This window comes from Apis cerana, linkage group LG12 (assembly GCF_029169275.1).
Source record: "Apis cerana isolate GH-2021 linkage group LG12, AcerK_1.0, whole genome shotgun sequence".
Taxonomy (NCBI): domain Eukaryota; kingdom Metazoa; phylum Arthropoda; class Insecta; order Hymenoptera; family Apidae; genus Apis; species Apis cerana.
In genome coordinates, this window is record NC_083863.1 from 2441118 (window position 1) to 2462315 (window position 21198).

At 18.8% G+C, this 21198-nt stretch overlaps 2 protein-coding genes across 3 annotated transcripts in view; both read right to left on the reverse strand.

The window, feature by feature from the left end:
• Window positions 1-13446, reverse strand: part of LOC108003945 (short transient receptor potential channel 4-like) — a 28573-nt gene extending 15127 nt beyond the window's left edge. Inside the window, exons 1-2 of the mRNA XM_062082730.1 lie at window positions 13301-13446; window positions 12822-12959 (exon numbers count right to left, since the gene is read on the reverse strand). Coding sequence (XP_061938714.1) covers window positions 12822-12959; window positions 13301-13339 — 177 coding nt within the window. The 5' untranslated portion in view covers window positions 13340-13446. The remainder of the gene's footprint in view (window positions 1-12821; window positions 12960-13300) is intronic.
• A 3904-nt stretch (window positions 13447-17350) lies between these two features.
• Window positions 17351-21198, reverse strand: part of LOC108003950 (sonic hedgehog protein) — a 157455-nt gene continuing 153607 nt past the window's right edge. For both annotated transcript variants that reach the window (XM_062083308.1, XM_062083307.1), the window contains one exon: window positions 17351-19048. In XM_062083308.1, the coding sequence (XP_061939292.1) occupies window positions 18363-19048 (686 nt within the window). In that variant the 3' untranslated portion in view covers window positions 17351-18362. The remainder of the gene's footprint in view (window positions 19049-21198) is intronic.

Consider the following 21198-nt stretch of genomic DNA (forward strand, 5'->3'; position numbering starts at 1 on the left):
TAAATAATTTTAAAAATAATCTATTTTTTATATTTTTACATGCAATATTACTTTGATAATTATTCGAAATAGAGATTTTTACCGCTTTTGACAATTTATTCAATGTATTGTAAAATTAATATTTTGAACAACATTTTTTTGCAGATGACGTTGTTCAACTTTTCAATTTTTGCAAAAAAAGACTTTACTTAATAACATTATATATATTCGAAATATTCAAAAAACTGCAGTTAATTAAATCGGCAACTAACCAAAATTATTCGAAGAATAGTCAATTAATTACATATAAAAGTTAAAAATTAATGCAATTGTTACTTCAACTTTATTTCATCAAAGATATTAAATAAATTAAAAATAAAAATAAATGATAAAAAAATATTTTAATTTTAAATAAAAAATTTTTTAATATAATAATGATTGCAAATATTTCGAAAATTAAATCCAAAATGCGAAAAGTTGTTTAAAATATTGATTTTTACAACATATTCAAAAATCATAAAAATTGGTAAAGATCTTTTTATTTTAAATAATTATTATTACTTTTTATTTAAATTTAGATGAAAAACAAATAATAAATAAAATACATTTTTAAAAATATAAATATATATACATATAAATGTAGATATAAGATGGATATTAATTTTTGTTTAATCTCTCAAATTCATTAATAAATAAATTTTTTATTAATAAGTAAAATTCTTAAACAAATTATTTCTATTCTTATATTTTTTCTCGTCTAAAAATTTCTTTATAACAGAATGATAGAAAATTCTATTATTCTATTAACTTTGTAATTTAAAATTTTGTTCTATATTCTATTATAATAAAATTATGTTTAAAAAATGAAAAAACACTAAAATTTTAAGTATTGATTTCTTTCAGTGATATTCTGTTAAAAGAAAATTACTTTATATATAATCTATTACATTTATATAAAATTTCATTTCTTGTTTTCCAATATAACTACATAATGTTTGTAATATATTGGATCAATGTTTATCACGAAAATAATAAGTTTGAATAAAAGTAAGAAGAAAAGAAAGTAAAAGAAAAAGTAAAATAATAAAAGTAAAAATAAATAATAATTGAATAACTAATGAATGATAATAATTGCATGCATTACATATTTCTTATTTCTATAAAGAGAAATTATATTATTTGAATATGTATAAAAATAAAAAAAATTATAAAAATAGTATATAAGTATATAAAGTATATATACTTTATATAAAGTAGGATAGGATATATAAAGTAGAAAAATATAGAAAAAATATAAATTTTCCATTGAAAAAATAAAAAATTTTTCGATAAAATTTATTAAAAATAATTTTAAAAAATATTAGTAAAATATTGAAAGAAATTTTTTGTTTCACAGTAAAAATATTGAAAAATAACCCCAGATATTTGATCAAATCTAATCAAATGGAAGAGAAAAATTTTTTTATATTTTTATTTTTATTTCTATTAATCATTTTTATTTATACAATTTAATATAATTTATTATTTTTTTATAAACCAAAATAAAACATATTAAAAGAACTTACAATTTAAAAAAAATTTTCATTTACAATAGTCAAAATTCATTTTCGGTAATATTTTATTCTCTTCATCTGTTGTATATTTTAAACATATTACTGGATATAAAATGTGTATTATATGTGAAAAGACAGAAAGTATCCAATATAAAATAATTATCATATTTAAAGAGTGAAAAAAAATTATATTTAAATTCTATTTTTAATTATATTTATAAAAATTTCAATTTATATGAACATTCGTAATTTACATATAACTCTTAAATTTTATATTTTGAAAACTTATTTTCGTATATTAAATAACTCAATAGTTAATAGCTAAATAATCAATGATAGTGATTATATATATAATCAATAATAATAATATTGTTAATTATAATTATAAATAATGATAAATTAAAATAATTTAATAACATAAATTGATTAATTTATTACTGATAACATTATTGCTAATATTATTGATTGTATATAAGTTCATTTAAATATTTTTCTATTTAATATTAATTTATATTTTAATAGATATAAAATGTATTTAATGAATATTCTTTTACGTCATAATTTTTATTTTAAAATAATAATTTAAAAAAATAGAAATTAAATCATTTTGATTGTAATTTACATTTATCAAATATTATAATTTAATTTAATTTGAATTTTTTTTTTAGAAGTTAATGAATTTGTTTGTTAATATTGTTATACGCATAAATTCATTTTATCAGTTTACCATCTATCAAAATATTTTTTAAATTTTCAAAAAAATTACTGAATTATTAATTTAATTCCAAATTAAATTAATAATTTTATTATTAAATTTTTTATTATTAAATTAATACCAATTATTTATTGATATAGCTATTATACTATATCACATGTTTTTAGATTAATTTTTAATAAAAGATTTCTTTAATCGAAATTATGGTTAAAATATTTAAAAATAAAAGTTTGCTTATATTGCAATAAATCCAAAAATATCACAAAGAGTTAATGATAGATTATCTATTAATTTAAAAAAAATAATATAGAAAGAAAAAATTTTCATATATATAAATAATAAGATTCTCAAAAGATTCATAAAAACTTTATATTTCTTTCTATTTTATCAGTATTTAACAAGCGCCATAAATAAAGATTTTTCTTTTCCAAATTTCTCTTCTAAAAAATTCGAAAAATTTAAAATTTTTTATAATAAAATTATGATTATTCATAAGAAATTTATTTTTAATTTATACTTTTAAGAAATTATGATTTCTTAGGTTTGCAAATTTTTTTTTAAAAATATTATTTTTAATTACTTCAAAATCTGAAATCAAGTTTCCATATACGGATATTTATCTTCTATAAATCTCTCACAATGTTATCGAGTAGAAGAATCCTTTGCAAATATTAATATCTTAAGTATTTTTAATTATTCTAATGTTAATATTAGTTATTTTAAAATTCTCGCCATTCGCATTTATATATTTATCTCTTGCATTATATATTTATCTATTAATCTTTCTAATTTTTAAATAATAATTACATCAATTTTCAATATTACTTTTTTATTATTTAAGAATTTAAAAATTATAAAACTTTTTAAAATTTAACGTTAAACATTAAAATTCACTTCTATAATCATTTTACAATAATAAGAAAAAAGAATTCTTCATAAATATTTATGTATTAATTTTTTTAATCTTTAAATTATAATTATAGTAATCTTTAATATTATTTTTTTAGCTAATTCAAAATTATAAAACTTTTCAGAATCTATCAACAAAACAAAGACATACAAACATTTATATTTAAATTTTGAGCTCTTAATGATATTTTTAAAATATTCTTCTAAAATTTAAAACTAAATTCCCAAAAATACCAAAAAAAAAAAAAATTTGACAACATATTAATTTCTCCAATCTTCAAATTACTCTAATCCCCATTATTATTTTTACCTATTTTTAAATTCCAAAATTTTATAAAATCTAAGTTTCTACAATTTAAATTCTAAAACATTTATTTTTCACATTATCAAAAAAATCAAAAAAAGCAACCTTTTGCAAACTTACATGTTAATTTTCTCTTCATCATTACTCTTTTCCATAATACTATTATTTTTTCAACAACGCAACAATAGATTCCATTCTTTCATGGAAGACCACGTTACATGTGTCACAAAAAGGCGTTCCACGTTTTCCACGATCACAGAATTCCAACTCGATTCTCGTGAAATCGATTTTTCAACTTGTCCATATCTTCTCCCTTTTTCCTTTTTCTTCCTTTTCTTTCTCTGTTTTTCTTTTTTTTTTTTTCTCTCCATATCTCGCCCGTGTCCTTTTTATAGGAAGAATGGGACGGCGACGTTTGTCGCCCATCTGCGGCGCGTTTACAGAAGCGGACACCGACAATAGGTCAACTGCATTGTTGCTGCCGACACACCGGTGTCACAATATTCCCCGATATCCTGGCTTTTCGACGAGATCCCCGGGGACCACCTTGTGATATATGTCGGTTCTTAGCAACCTTTTTGCATCGAGTTCGACAGCTGGTTTTACACGATTTTTCGCATCAGGGTAAAGGCGAATTTCGAAACAATAGTTTTGAATCACTGGAAGTGAATTTATGGAAGTGATCGAATGTGAATTAGGAAATATAATTCTTCCTTTAGAATAGAATCTTTTTAGCGCAATTATATCGAAACCATAATTGCAAGAAATAAGAAAATAAAACTTTTGAAACAACCATTTATAATAATATATTATATATATAATAATATATTATTAATTTCTATGTTTTATATCTAGAATGAACATGTAATGAATATGTTTATAAGTATATATTAATAAGTAAATATTAGAATATATTAAAAAATTTTTTAATTTATTATAAATCCTTATTTATTATAAATATAAAATATAAAAAAGAAAGTAAATTTTGATATTAAAAATTCAAAAAAAAGAGAGAAAGATTATAAAAAAAATTCAATTAATAAAATAATTCAAATTATAAGAAATCTAATTTAAAATACTAATTTATAACAACAATATTTTTTTAAATTTTATCTGATTTATTAATCTTTTCAATATTTTAAATTGGTAAGATGTTATGATATTTTTAAAGAATAATTTTTTATTAATGACTAAAACTGTTTTTTTATTATATCTTCATTTTTCTTTAATGTTTAATATTGTTTTTGTCAATATTATAGTTTATTTATAAATAATTCGTATATTTCAATTTATATATGACAATATCATCTTTATATAAATCTTTATAAAAAATTTATTATTTTATGTAATATAAGTTTATATTAAACATGTTAAAAAAATATTTCTACGAATTCAAAATGTAAAATGTTTTTTCAATTGTCTTGTAAATTTTATGAATACTTTTGAGAATAGCTATATATCGATTGTTATTAATTCCAAGTTATATTATTAATTTTTTTTTTACAATTAATTATTAATTTTATATTATTAATATTATTAATTTGATTAATTTTTGACAAACATTTTATCATTTTCCAGTGATTTTTCATATATTTGATTGATATACTTAATATGGATAAATGATTTATAGTTTGAATTGTTTGTTTTACTTTTCTTGTTTCTTTGATTTAATGCGGATGATTTAATATATTGTATGTTGGGAAAAGTATTCTTATGAGAATAAGCGATAAATTTAATTCGTGCCATTGTTATATTTTTGTCCACTCGCCCTAAGTTGACTTAATATTATGTATTTGATTTATTTATATTTTTTTTTCTAATTTTGAATTATGAGAGTTCGAAATAAAATGAATGGAAATAAAACGAGCAATTAATTTTTTGTTGACAAAAATCTATTTTCTAATCGATTTTCAAAAATATTGAAAAATTATAATAAAAATAAATTAAAAATAAATATTCTATAATATTTATATATAATAATGAATGAAAATTATTTGTTATATTATATTTGAAAATAAATGAAAAATTTTTTAAAAGCAATAATATGAAGTATTTGTAATTTTCTTTTGAAACAAATATAAACTTATAATAATTACTTAATTTTGTGTAAAATTTATTATTTTCATATCATTTTTTAAAATTAATTCTTTAATTCGTAATGTATATATTTTTCAAATAATTATAAAAAGTGATTATAGACAGATATTAAAAATTTTTTTTTCTATAAATTTAATATTCTATAACAAAATTTAATTTTCTATAATAACATCATGATGTTTTATACATCATGATGTTAATAACTACATTTATATAGTTGATGCGACATATAAAAATAAAATTAAAAGTTAAAATTAAACGAAAAATTCATTAATAGTAATATAAACTATTTATATATATTTGAAAATATGCAATTAAAATGATTTGAAAATAACTTGACAATTCAAAATATCTTATTTTTTCAATTTATTTTGTAAATTATCACTGCTCAAATGTTTTTAAAAATAATACATATCTCTTACAATCTGCATACTTTTCTATTTTAACATCTGTAATATATTTTAATATTAAAATTTAATATCAAAATTTGCTCTTTCAATATTTATTAAAAATCTTTTGTAAAATTCTCAGAAACAGCTTCTTCTTTCGTAGGAACTCGTAAAGATCACAGAATTTATCTGTTACTCCTTGTTTTTTACGACATAATCGTAAGTGGTGTTCGTCGTTTACGTGTCGATTCACTAGAAGTAAAGCGAGCATGCCGACCATTTTCCTCATAGATTCTCTATCGAGAGAATCCGCTTTTCTGAGATTACTTCCAATGATTTACACATTGAAAGGTTCCGAGAAGTTGAAAGAATTGCGCTGTCTTTGCTCATGTCGCAGAAAAATCAAGATAATGCAAATAGAAAGAAAATAAAATAGAGTTATTCTAAGATGAAAGAATAAGAGAATATTGTTGAAATGTAATATAGAAATGTAAGTTAATGAAAAAAAGAAAAGTAAAAGTAACGATAGGAATATTTGGTGGAAAATTATTGATGAAATACAATGTGGAAACAAAAAAAAATGAAAAAAAAAAACAATGATGAAAATAAAATTGAGGACTCCACATAAAATGCAATGGAAAAATAAAATAAAATTAAGGCAAAAATAATGATGAAAATAAAATAGAAAACTGATAAAAATCGAATAAAATAATGAAAGAAAATGAGAAAATTATAAGAGAATGGAGAATAAGAAAAGCCAATAAAAATAATTAATGAAACATAATGAAAAAATTAATTAAAATGAAAAAAATGAAAAAAAACAGAAAAAAATGAAAAATACTGAACAAATGCAATGGAAAAATGAAATAAAAGGTATACGATAAAAATAAAAAAAGCAAGAAAAATTTTATAAAAATAATGAAATCAAAGAAATTATTAAGAAAAAATTTAAATATAGTTTAAATAAACAATAAAATTATAAAATAATAATTTAAAACCATAAATAAAAGAAAAGAAAAAAAATTGATTAGAATGATTAGAATGCAAAAAGAAGAAAATAAAGAAACAAAAGAAAAGATAATAATAAAAAAAAAGTTAAGAATGTATCAGAATTGAAGAAGTAGTAATAAAAACAAAAACAAAAATTATTGACAAAAATATATGATAAGAATAATAATGAGTATTGAAAAAATCAAAAGATATAAATGATTTGATATAAGAATAAATAAAAAAGAAGTCATAAGAGTGGTAAAATCAAAAAAAAGAAAAAGATAAAAAACTATGAATTATAACAAGAAAAATAGAAATTAAAAGATAAAAAAAGTAGTGAAAAAAATAAAAGATTATAAACTAAAGATTAAAAAAAAGTAAAAAGAAAGATTATTAATATAATATTATCTTGTTTATTTATTACATCTACTATAATATAATGTTCTTTTTAATGCAAAATATTTTATCTTTTAAATAAAATTAAAAAATATTGTATGAACTTTATAAATATCTACAAACAATTTGATTTATCCTAAGAAAAAATAATAACTATGAATATAATAATGGAAATGATAAAACTTTAAATTTCTATAGTTCTTTTAAAATGCTAAAATTTTAATTAAGATGCTGAAGAAAGATAATACAAAGAAATGAAGGAACAAAATAATGAATAAAAAAAAATAGAAAAATAAAAAATTATTAAATTACTACTGTAAATTACTAATTGTAATAGACTATAACTAGAATATAACTTATATATATAACTCAAAATATTTATTATTAAATGAATAAAATTCAACATAAATATAATTCAAACCTAATTTAAATCTAACATAATTTCTTTGATTTTGAATTAATTGAATAATTTTGATTAATTGAACTAAAAGTAAAAAATATATTTTTAATTAATTTCATGAGATAATAGAAAAATATTCTTTCATAAAACAAAAAAAATTAAGTCCATAAATTAATTCAATAATTTTTTAAAATAAAATTACTATTTATTTGAAAAAGAAATCATATGTTATATTATATATCATGAATTTATCATCAATATCATCAATTTTTAAGATTCGCATTATTTTGTTCCAGATAAATTTCAAATATTTTTTAATAGAAATATAATTCAAATAGATAAAAAAATAAAAAAAAATAGTAATTTTAATTTATGTATGATTAACTATGCTTTTTAATTTGTTTGAAAACATATATTAATCAAATGATATGAAAAATATTTAAATATATTATAATTAAATAAAATATAGTTAAGAAAATAAATACATGTATAAACATTTTTCAATTCAAGAAACAAATGATAGTTTCTTTATTTCTCTTGAAAAGTCAAAAAAATATTAAGTCCAAAAAATTTGCTATGATTTACAATCAATAAATGAATTTCATTACTTTCGTAATTTGATTACTGTTGATAGTAATTTGCATCAATAATTGACTAAAATATATAATAATTATATATTATACTTTTCATATTTTATAAAATATTTAAATTAAAGTTATAAATGATTTAATGTAATGATACCGAATTAAATTCTAGATTTAATAATAAAAATATTAGTTTTTCTAGTTTTTTTCCATTTTCATTCAAATTTTGTTTTACAAAATAATCTTTTAAAAATTAATATCGTATTTAATTATCGTATCATTAAATTAGATATTTAAATCAAAACTTAGGCAACTTAGGTAACAAGAAAGAAGAGAGAAAGGAAGAGAGGGAAAATGAAAATACACAAATACGATGAAGAAGAAAACGAAAGGGAAGTAAAGTGCGGCCAGAAGCAACGCAAGAATCGAAAGGAGAAAAAGACAAGGTCTCGTTATCTTCGATCTTCACCCCGAGGAACACGTACCCCCCGTGGAATGTTTACCCCTCCTCCGCGAGTTTCGTATCGTCCACCTCTCATCGGGGTTCCCAAAAAGCCCAACCCTCGTTTTGCTTTGATCCAGAGACACCGCCTCGACCGATCGAGACGAAAACGGAAAAAAGAGAGCGTGTACGCGTAGTACAGAACGTGGAAGCAAGATGGACAAGAGAAAATAAGTGGAAGAGGTGGGGAAGGAGACTGAGATGAAGAAGGAAAAAGATAGAGCGCGAGAGAAACGGAACGAAAGAAGAAGCGCTGTGGTACCGGTACCTCGGTGTATCTACGGCCATATTTTAGCCCGTCCTTTACAAGACAATGGTTTCAACCGAGGACCGATAAAAATTATTCAAATGACTAGTCCCGCTGTAAATTCCATCCGGAAATCCCCTTGCCACTGCGTGTCCTCCGCGAGAGTCATCCTCGATCTATAGCGCGCGCAACCAAATCAGGATGTTCGCGATTTTACATACAATTTAATATTCCTAAGATATCAGGGTCAAAAATTTTGTATTTTGTCACGACGCTTGATTTGTGATATATTGTTTTGAATAATGATAATTACTGTTTGATATTGTGTTCTTTAGTTAATTAATAACTATTGGATAATTTATTTAATTAAAGAAATTTAAATTAAACTAATTTTTTAAAAAAATGATAAATTAAGGAGTTCATTATTAAAGAAATAAATATATGATTGTATATTATGTATATTATGTATATTATGATTTATAGTAGATGTATTATTTCGAACATTTTATTTGATGTAATCTTTATTTAAATAATTGTTCTATGCTTAATGAAAGAAATTTACAATAACTATTTGGAAAAGTAATTAGATTGAAAAATTTATTATTTAAATAAATAAATAATATATATTTAAAATTATAAATTTAAAAATATAATATATTTTTAATTATTATTTAATTATTTTATTTTTAAAAATTTATTCTTAAAAAAAATTCAAAATAAATATTAAATAATAAATAATTGAAATAAGTATAAAACGAAACAAGTTAATTACATTAAAATCAAATAATAAATATAAATAATAATGATAAATAATAAATAATTTTATAAAATGACAAATAAGTTATATAATTGTATTATTTATTCATTTTGTATGGAATATTTTATGAAATATTTGTTATTATTTATTAATATAAATTATTTTTTAAATAATACTAAGAAATAATATTATAATAATATTATAATTTAAAAATTTTTCAAAATTTAAATTTAGTTAAATATATGTAATTTCGATTAAATAAAATGGATTATTGTGAGAAATTTATTAAAATAACTTGGAAACTATATTTTTCTTTGATGTATAAATGTAAATTTTAAAAAAATATTGTTATATTTGTATAATGTAATACGATTTTTAAAATTTACATAAATTATTTAAAATTTCTCTGTTGATTTAATTAATTTTCTTTATCTAATAAACGATCTTATTATCATGTCTTTGCAATTATAATTAATTTAGATCTTAAAAATTTAATTATAAAATATATATTAAAATATTTAAATTATTATATTTTTAAAGTAAAGTTTCAATTTTTATTTGTTTATGTAGATATATTATTATATTAAATATAATAAATATATATTATATATTAGAATTGCAATGATCTTTTTTCAAAATATAGAAAATATATGTTGAAAATATTATTCCATAAAACAATGTAATTTATCTATTATTTATTGTAGAAATAGTATGAATATTATAGATATAATATGATAGAAATGATAAGAAACAATGGTTAATTTGAGACTAATAAGAGAAATTTTATTGTATTTCAAAATAAAAATACTAATTTCTACATTATGAAAAATTAAGAATGAATAAATAAAATAATAATTTATTATTAAAAGATAAATTTTTATTTATATTTTGATTAATATTTCTCTCATTTATTAAAAATTTATCTAAAAAAATAATAAAGATAAAAAAATAATTCCCATTAATTCCAATTAATAAAAAAAAAGAAATTAAAAAAATATAATTATTTAAAAATTGTCAATAAAAGATAAGTATATGACTCTATTTCTTAATACATTTTTTATACATTAATACAATTTTTCATAATTATTTTTTTTTATTTTTTTTGTTTTTATCTATTTACATTTTTTCCTTTTTTTAATGAATTTTAATGAATTTTTCGTATCAAATATTATTATTAGCATTATAATATATAATATAAATTTGAATACATGAAAGATTAAATTTTACTATAAAATATTAAATGTATATTTTTAATATTTGTTTATAATTGACTGTTTTATTTGAAAAATATATTATACATTATAAACTGAATGTTAAAATATATTAATAAAATTAAAAATATTAACAAAAATTTTCCACTATTGTAAACTGGATAGAATATTTATTTTTTATTTATTTAATATAATTTTTAAATATTTTTGAAAATCAATTCAAACTTTGATAGATTTCTATGAAGTTATTTAGAAGTTATTTCTTAGAAGTTATTTCAAAAATAACTATTTTTTTTATTTTTATTCTTTTATTTTTATTAAATAATTATTATTATTTTATTTTTATTTTAATAATTTTTATAAAAATAAAAAAAATATAGGAAATATAGAAAACAAACACATAGATCAATATCAAGCTATTTTAATTTAAATGAACCGGCAACAATAAATAAACGACAAGAACGATTAATTAATAAATATACTTTAATCAATAAATACACAATAAATCATTTATCCTTAAAAGAATAATCTTTCCAAATAATCATTGATTCATTATTATTAAATAAACTAAAAAAAACGAGCAAAATAGGACAAACAACTAATAAATTAAATTACAAATCACTTTCACATAAAGAATTGGAAAATCACAAAAAATGTTAGCCAAGGTTAAAGTTATGATGTCAATTCTACAACTGATTTATATTATTTCCAAAAATGAAATACATTAAACATTTTTATCAAACAAAAATGAAATTTTTTTACAAATATATAATTTTATATATATAAAATTTGAAAAATTGAAAGATATTCTAAAAGAGATATTTGTAAGATAATTAGAATAAATATTTCGGTTTATATTTATTATTGATACCATGATAATTTTTATCAATTTTTATCAATGTTTTGAAAAATAATTATAATATTTATACAATAAATCGCAATCTATGGCTTATTTGATGCTAGCAAATTATTAAAATTAAATAATAATAATAATAATACATAATAATAATACATAAAATAATAATAATACATTAAAAATTCTATCAGTGAATTATCAACTTCATTCCAAATATTTGATTTTCATTATTCTTAATATACAGTTATTTTCAAAATTATTTAGAATTTATAAAATAAAAAAAGGGAAATACATTTTGATTTTATAGAAATAGAGAATATTCGAACATTAAATAAGTTTATATTATTATATTAAAAGTAATAAATTACAAATATATAATTTATAAAACTATTTCTATGTAAAATGAATTATAAAATTAATAAAATATAATAAAAATCGAAAAAAAATGATAATAAAATAGCTTTGATCACTAATAAAAAATAATTTTTAATATATTTAATTATTTAAAACATATTAATTGTCAAAAATGGTATCAAATAAAATAAAATTTTATAAAAAAATGTCATAAATAATTTTTTACTTTCTATTTAAAAAATTCAAATATAAAAATTCATTTTTTTCTTTACTTTTCATTATATGTTTAAATAAACAAGTTAAATGAACATTTTTTTAATTGATATTTACATATGTTATATATTAATATATAATAAAATATTTTTGTTGTTTTAGATATGTTTATTCTAAATATAAAAATATAAAAATCAGAATAGTATCTGATTATTTTTAAAAATAATTATATTTGGTAGATATGTATAACAAATTAGTAATAATTTCACTATTGACTTATATTTGATTTATATATTAATGATTTATATATATTATAATTTATATATTATTATATATTTACTATTATATATTTACATAAATCTTACCTGAAAATCCATTACATTAATATTGAAGTCGGGATGAGTTTCAAGAAAATCTTTTACATCTGCAACATTTCCATAACCAACTAATTCAAAAAAATCTTTTTCCAGTTGTTGCAAATGTGGAATTATCACAGCAGATTCCTAAAATAATATCAAATATTTTAACAATATATAGCAGATTAAATAATATTAAATATATTAATAACATATGAATTTTTCAATAAATAAAATAATTAAAATAAAATTAATAAAACTTGATATCATTTTGTTTAATATAATGTATATTTTGCATAATTTTATCTTCTTTAATAAATAAAATAAAAAAATTAAAATAAAATTAATAAAACTTCGTGTTATTGAATAAAAATTAAAAACAAAGTTTCTGAATTTTATAGAAAATGATTTATAAGAAATTTTTTCGCATAATTATATATTAAAAAATCGATCATAACCTCTAAAAATTAATATATGAAATTACTCACTCTTCGAACGTAGAAGGGATCTTCATATTCTTCCGTCATTCTGAGCACGTGTCCTCTTTAATTACGCCGGAGAAAAGGATGTTCGTCACGATTTACTTAAAATAAGTCGATGAGGCTTAGCTTGACGTGTAAATTTCATGTACAGAATTCGAATAAACAAAGCAACAACGATGTGAACTTCATTATATTTTTTCTTTTTTTAAAATTATTAGAATAATACATATTATAATATGAATAGTTTTAAAATTATAAAAAAATTATAAGATTATTTAAATAATATTTATAATTATATAAAAAACGAATTACCACTTTCTTTTTGTTGATTTACATTATTATTTGATACACAAAAAGATTGAAATATTAATTATTTAAAAATTAAAAAAAAAATAATTTTTTAATATTATTTAATATTTATATTAAATAATATATATATATATATACTAAAATTAATTATATTATATATTTTTCATAGTTTATATATAAAAATCTCTTAAACATTTAAAAAATTATAATAAAAAGAAACATCATATTTTTATATATTTGAAATTTATTTGCTCAATATGCACAAAAATAACATTACTTTTTTTATTTTTACTGCATAAATAATTTTAATAAAATTTATTTAAATTCATCAAATTCTTAAAAAAAAAGGAAGCAATCACAAGACAGTAGTTTTTACTTTCTGTTTAATGATTTAATTAAATCTATCGATGGTATATATACATAATTTATAATTTGTTTTTCCGCTACATACAAATAATAATAATAATAATATAATAATAAAATAATATAATAATATAATAATAATATAATATAATAATATATAATATATCAATTTTTGAAGATAACTTAAGAGTAGTAACCGCTCTAAATCTAAATCGTGAAATAATTATTTTTAATCAATCATAGAATCGTCGATTGAATCAATTTTTTCATTGAATCAAATATGCAATTTCTATGCTATGGATTATTATGTATGTATCCAAGTATATCAAAATTCGTTGTTTTTTTTATGAATAATTTTAAAATACAATAATTCTAATACATAAACTGTGAACGTTTTTATGCATCTATATTATTATTAAAAATTTAAAAACTTATAAAATGCAAAGAATATGTAAAAGGAAATATTATAAAATATTCAAAACAAAGTATATATGATATTAAAAAACATATGATAAAAAGTAAAACAAATCTTTATTTTAGCTTTATTTCTATAATAATATTCATAAATATTTAAATTTGCATAAACATTCGCAGTTTAGTAATATGGATATGAATCGAAAAATAAAGTCCAGGAAACGCAGCATTCAGCATTCTATAGAAGAGAAAGAAAATGGCAAATAGTATTATGTACAATGACTTTTTCTTTTTTCCTTTTCTTTTTTTGTTCTTTTTTTTTTTCTTTTTTTCTTTAAAGCGCACTTATAATTTTTTTTTCCTCTTCTAGAATGTTCCAGAAAAGACAATAGGATTCGTAATATGCGTAATATTTTTTTTTAGAGATTGAACCCTAATTTTAGATTCGTGAAATTCGAATTCAAAATTCTCAAAATTTAAAATATTTATTCCTCTTCTTCTTCTTCTTTTTATTTTTTTGATTAATTAAAATTTTTATAAATTAATTATTAATAATTTTTATAAATAATAAATTAAAATTTTAAATTTTAATTTTTAAAATTTTTAAAACTTTGATTTATAAATTATTAGCCAATCAATCTTTTAACTTATAATTAAATTTTTTTATTATATTTATCTCAATTTTCTATACATTTTTTTTCCATATAAAATATCATGTATTAGTATTATATTATAAGTCTAAATAAAAGTTAAATTATTGTTATATTATTTAAATAAGAAAAAAGAAAGTTTCGAATTCCAAAAATAGAAAAAAGATTTTTTTCATACTTTTTTTATATCTACTTTGCATATGCATATGACAAATCAGAAAAGCGAAAAGAAAAGCATTGATTGATGAAGAAATACATCAATATTTTCGTTTTAATTTCTATAAATAATATTGAATTTTAAATCCAGATGAATTTAAAAATTTTTTGATAGAAAGGTACAAAATTTTTAATTCAATTTTGAATAAAAGAATATCTGGGTAATATATGATGGGTAAAGATTTAAAAAGGATAATACATTATAACAAATATAAATTTGTCTCTAATTTGGCTCAACAATTACACTTTACAATTTGATATTTGAAAAAAGAATAAGATTTTCTTTTGAAGAGAAATTTATAGTACGTCCGAGAAATTATAACAATTTATCAAAAATAAATATTGAATTTAATAAAATAAAAATAGATTATTTATTATATTTTTAGCATTTATGTGTACTATACATTAAAAACGCATAAAAAAAATTCATTTAAAAAATGTTCAAAATCTTGTACAATTTATATATCAATAATTTTGCATATTTATGATAGTTGAAAAAATTTTCAATTTTCAATAGTTAAAAAAATAATTACAGATCTATATATGTGGCTATAAAAAATATTTGTATATACTTTTATTTTTTAATAATTACTTTATTATCATGTTCTATATTTCATTTTCATATCATTTAATTTTTAATATAAAATATGAAATATATTTTGATATGAAATGATATATAAATATAATATACATATATATGAATTTAATTAATATTCAAATGTTATTAAAAATATAATGATTTGCAAGTACTTTTTATAGCCATTATACATATGTTTTTAAAATTTTTTGTATTACTTTGTTATTTGAAACTTTTCTTATATAAATAATAACACTGTAATAATAAGTGGATTTTATATAAGTAATTTATATATATCTAAAAATTGAAGAAATGATTAAACACAAGTTAAAAACTTTTCCTATATAATTAATACTATACCTAAGTTAAAATATCCTATCTAGTTTTTTTTTTAATTTTTCATGACTTATTCTAATATTTAAAATTTCATGTGTATATTATTTTTCAAAAGTTACAAAGTTTTGAGTATCTTGTAAATATCTACAAAATTTCAAAAAATTGCAGATTTCTTGGATATCTGGAAATACTAGATAGTTTATTTTAACAAATGACAAAATAATATCATAATAATAAACAGATTTCATTTAAATAAATTCTTCATACTTTCAATAATCAATGAACTAATTATACACAGATTTAAATATTTTATATATTTAAGATTTATATATTTTTAAAATATTTTATATTATTTCATTATTAAAAACTTTTCCTGTACAGATAATATTATATAATAATAAACAAATTCTATGAATGATTCCTCTGACTTTCAATATATTTTTATAATCCTTTATATCTATTATTAAAAACTAAAAGTTTAAAAAATAAACAAATAAAATCATGTACAACAATGAGACGCGTTTCATTGGAAATATATAAAACGCAAAAGCGTACAAAAGCAAAGCAGTAAATATGTGAAATTAATTATTTCATAGAGCATATGACACGAATCAATGGAAATATTTTATCGCGTAAAAACAAGCAACTTTTCTGTCTATTTTTTTATGGAAAATATGATAGAATTCTTAAATTTTGCTCTATATCTACATTCCACGATATGTAGAGCCTAGAAACACTTTTCAAGCATTTCGTCATTCATTCTGTCAAATGCATAAATAAATTTCAAACATAAATTATTGATAAAAAATTTGAAATCACTTCTCTTTTTAATATTGAATATTTTTTTATTTTAATATAATTTATGAAATTAAATATCAGTATTTTCATTTATATATCATAGTATTTTTATTTATTTTGATTTTTAATAAAAGAAGTTTCTAAAACTTAACCTAATTTAATCTTGCCTGTTAACTATGTTTGATAAATATAAAGAAATGACAATTTTTTATATTATGACAATATACCATATTTATTATAGAAAAAGATTTATTTTATATTACTTAGATTAAAAATTTTAATGAAAATTAAAATATATTTATAAATTTAAGACATTTTAAAATATAAAACAACAATTAAATAAAAAAAGAACAATAGTGAAAAAATTCACTAAAAACAAATTTACATAATGCGATTAATAGATATAAAATATTTACAAAAGTGCTTTGTACTTAGTTTTTTAAGTACTTTGAATATAAATAAATTTTGTTGTTTTAGAAAAAAAATCTATTATTTTTTTGTGTATTTAATTTTTCTTATTTTATTTTATTTTATTAAAGAGATTATATTTTCTAATTTAGTCAAGAAATTTCAGCAATAAAATTATTTATTTTTCGAAGAAAAATCTATTCTATCATTAAAATTTAATTTAATTTTATAATAAATACAGTCTTAATTTTAATCATAAATTTTTGAAATATACACAATTAACAGGTTAAGTATTTGGATTTCTTAGAAGACATTAGTGATTCCAAATGTTTTATCTGTTTTACACATAAGTAATTTATTGACGAACTTATGCTAATCGAACTCTTCGTAATCTATCTTAATTGAGTCCTGTCGTAAATCCATCTCAAAAAACACACTTCACACATTCCATGTTTGTCTCAGAAAGAAAGAGAAGAAAAAAAAACAAAAATTACAATAATTATATTATATATTTGTATTATACACACGTTATACTAAAAGAAAAGCTTTGATTCTTTCTAAAGCTTTATTTTAACTTGTCCAATAATATCTATTATACTACATGTCACTCGGTAAACGGAGGTGGGTCACTGGCCAAAACAAACGTCACTTTTACATCTTCGACATAATTCACGCATCAACTATATTCTTCAATTCTATTAGTAAAATAAAAATAAAAAAAAAACACTTGAAATTCAACTTATCTTTTTTTTTAAATAGTCTTTTCCATTTTTCTTCTCACGAATCACAAAGTAAATACATTGCATAGACGATTCATTATAAATGATATCAGATCACTTGATATTCATTTTTTTTTTAATAACCCTGTATCCTTAGCTAAAAATTTTCAATACCTGTCTTTTCAAATCCTTTTGGATCACATAACACTACAGGGTTATTTTAAACATGTTCAGACCAAGAAATCAAAAAGAGGTTCTCGATTGATGTGATATCTAGCTCACTGATATAACATTTTTGTGGGTGTCACATAAGAAGAGATCCAATAAAGGAAGGACGCGTACCAGAGGATGCCTTCTTGCTTCGTTTTGGAGTTTTGCCTTGCGTCTTGGTACCTTAAATCTTCACCGCCGAAAATTCTCCTTTCGAAGAAGGATCTCATATTGCTCCATAGTCTGTACGGCAGAAACGCAAGATGAGCTATTTCCTGGTTGTCCACAAACGCGTAACAGGAAGCGACTACATCATCTATCAACACCGTTCCTTCAGTTGTCAGAGGAGCGAAGATGCCCTCTTCGAGAACTAGCTGATTGTCGATCACTTTGTCCCATCTAAGACGATGTTGCACTTCGATTTCGTTGGATGGATCTCTCACTAAGATCTTATCGCCTAATCGAATTCTACCGGCAAATACAGTTGATCTACCCTCAACAGGAACCAAATGAGCCGGTGTAAGAGTGAGTATATGGCCAGATTCAGTGGTCAGTCTAACGAATTGTCGCCTTTCAGTTAAAGACCTGTCGAGAAAGGCTATTACTTCGCTATACACAATGTCACCATTAGAATCGAGCGCCGCGATACGGTCGCCAAGTTGAACTTGATCGAGTCTCTTCATTGAACCGTCTGAAGTTCGCACTAGGCTCTTGCCTGGGAAACAACCTCCGGATTTCGCTGCAGATGAGGATTCTGAAAAAATTAGCGAATAATTAGATTAGTTTGAATATTTAGTATCTTTTTACACAGGAAATAAAACTTTTATATATGATTTTATATTTTATGTTTATTTTTAATAATATTTTATACTTTTAATAATATTTTTGAAGCATAATAGATTATATATGATGCAATTTTTTTTTAGCAAAGTATTTATAGAATATGAATTATAGAATGAAATAAAAATAATTTATAAATAACTGTTATATCGCTCTATTTTCATATTATTTCATATAACACAAACTTAAATTTATTAAAAAAAAATTATAAATTATTTATAATTTAATAAATAAATTTCAATTTGTTATTTTATTTTTTTTCTTTTTGATTTTCAGAATTAACTTTTATGAATATATTATTAGGATTATAGGAATATATTATTACTTCTAAAACAAAAGATTTTTCAATATAAAAATAAATTTTTAAATGCAATCGTAAAAACATAAAATTTGTAAGAATTTTGATAGAACAAAGAAAAATGTATGGAATGAAATATTTGCCATAAATAAAATGTCATAATGAAATTATATTCATAATCATCATTATCATTACTACAATGAAATTATAATTTATAAATTATCTTAGAATGTATTTATATTTGTCTATTCAGAATAATATTGATAAAATTTTAGCAATATAATTTTTATTTAAATTTTATTTTAGTTAAATAAATTTTTAAATTATATATAAATTTTTTATTTCAATTGCTCTTAGATCATTAATTTCTTTATTTATGGATTTTCTATTTTTTGTATCACATATTTTTATTAAAATAAATGAATTAAAATAAATTATTTTATTTTATAATATTAAAATTAATATTAATAATATAATAATATTAAAAATTGAAATTAATAGTTATATTATTGATTTGTTTAAATTAATTTTGATTTTATAATTATTAAAATTAGTTAAAAATTTATTTTCTTTATAAATTATATTATGAATTTAAAATATTTCAAATATTTCATGTTTGAGCATTCTAGATCCTTTGAAAAAATAAAATATAAAACAATCTTTGAGCAATCAAAATTATAATAACAGAAATTACAATGATTATCACTATCATTTTTTTATTCTTGATATCTGTTAATTATAATCCATAAGGAATACTCATTATTAGTACTATATATCTAATATTTCAATTTCTTTCTTGATTTAAATATTTTGTCACGTTTAGAAATTATTTAAATTTAATCACAATTAATTGTTTATAATAAAATATAATTAAATAAATTAAATATTTTTAATGTTTAATAATAAAAAACATTAAATAATAATATTAAATATAAAAAATAAAGTAATACATAATTTAAAAATATTATATGATATAAATATAAAATATATTATGTAAATTTTTAAAGAAGAATATTTAACAATATTCATATTTATATTTAATTCAAATTTAATTAAACATATAATCAATTGTTCGTAAAATATAATAATTAATAAAAAATATATTGTATGTACATCGAAAAAATAAAATTATTTCAAAATACATATTAATTTAAAAAAAAATTGACAATTAAAATATATTATTTTAATAATTATTTATATGTATTTATATTATTTTTATATTATATCGAATTTAATTTTTTATTTTCTATTAATTTATGTTTTTATTTTATAAAATATATATTTCAATTTTTTAATTTAAGTAATTTTACAAATTGAATCCTAATTGAATCCTTTTCACACATAAAATTCCTAAGATGGAAGAAATTGAAAATTGAATCGGAGAAAAGAAATTAATGAAAATGAAGAAATTAATGAATGAAGTATCATTTCATTCAAGTAGCATTTTTAATATCAATTTTGGAGCGATTCAATTGTCGAAGCAGCATTTAAATATTAGAAAAGAATTCCATATCGAATTTTTTAGCATACACTATGCTGAATTTAAAAGTACAACTCTTTTCATCATATGTTTCACTGTTATAAATTTATTAAATGTTGTTATTTATACTCTCGTACGCATGTATTGCTTTATATCTTACTTTTAATTTTAGAACATTGAATTTGTAATATATAATACAAATATGCACTTTGATATTTATATAACATATTTACACGTAAAAAATACTTGAATCGATCAATATAGAAAATGAGAAATTAATATTGTT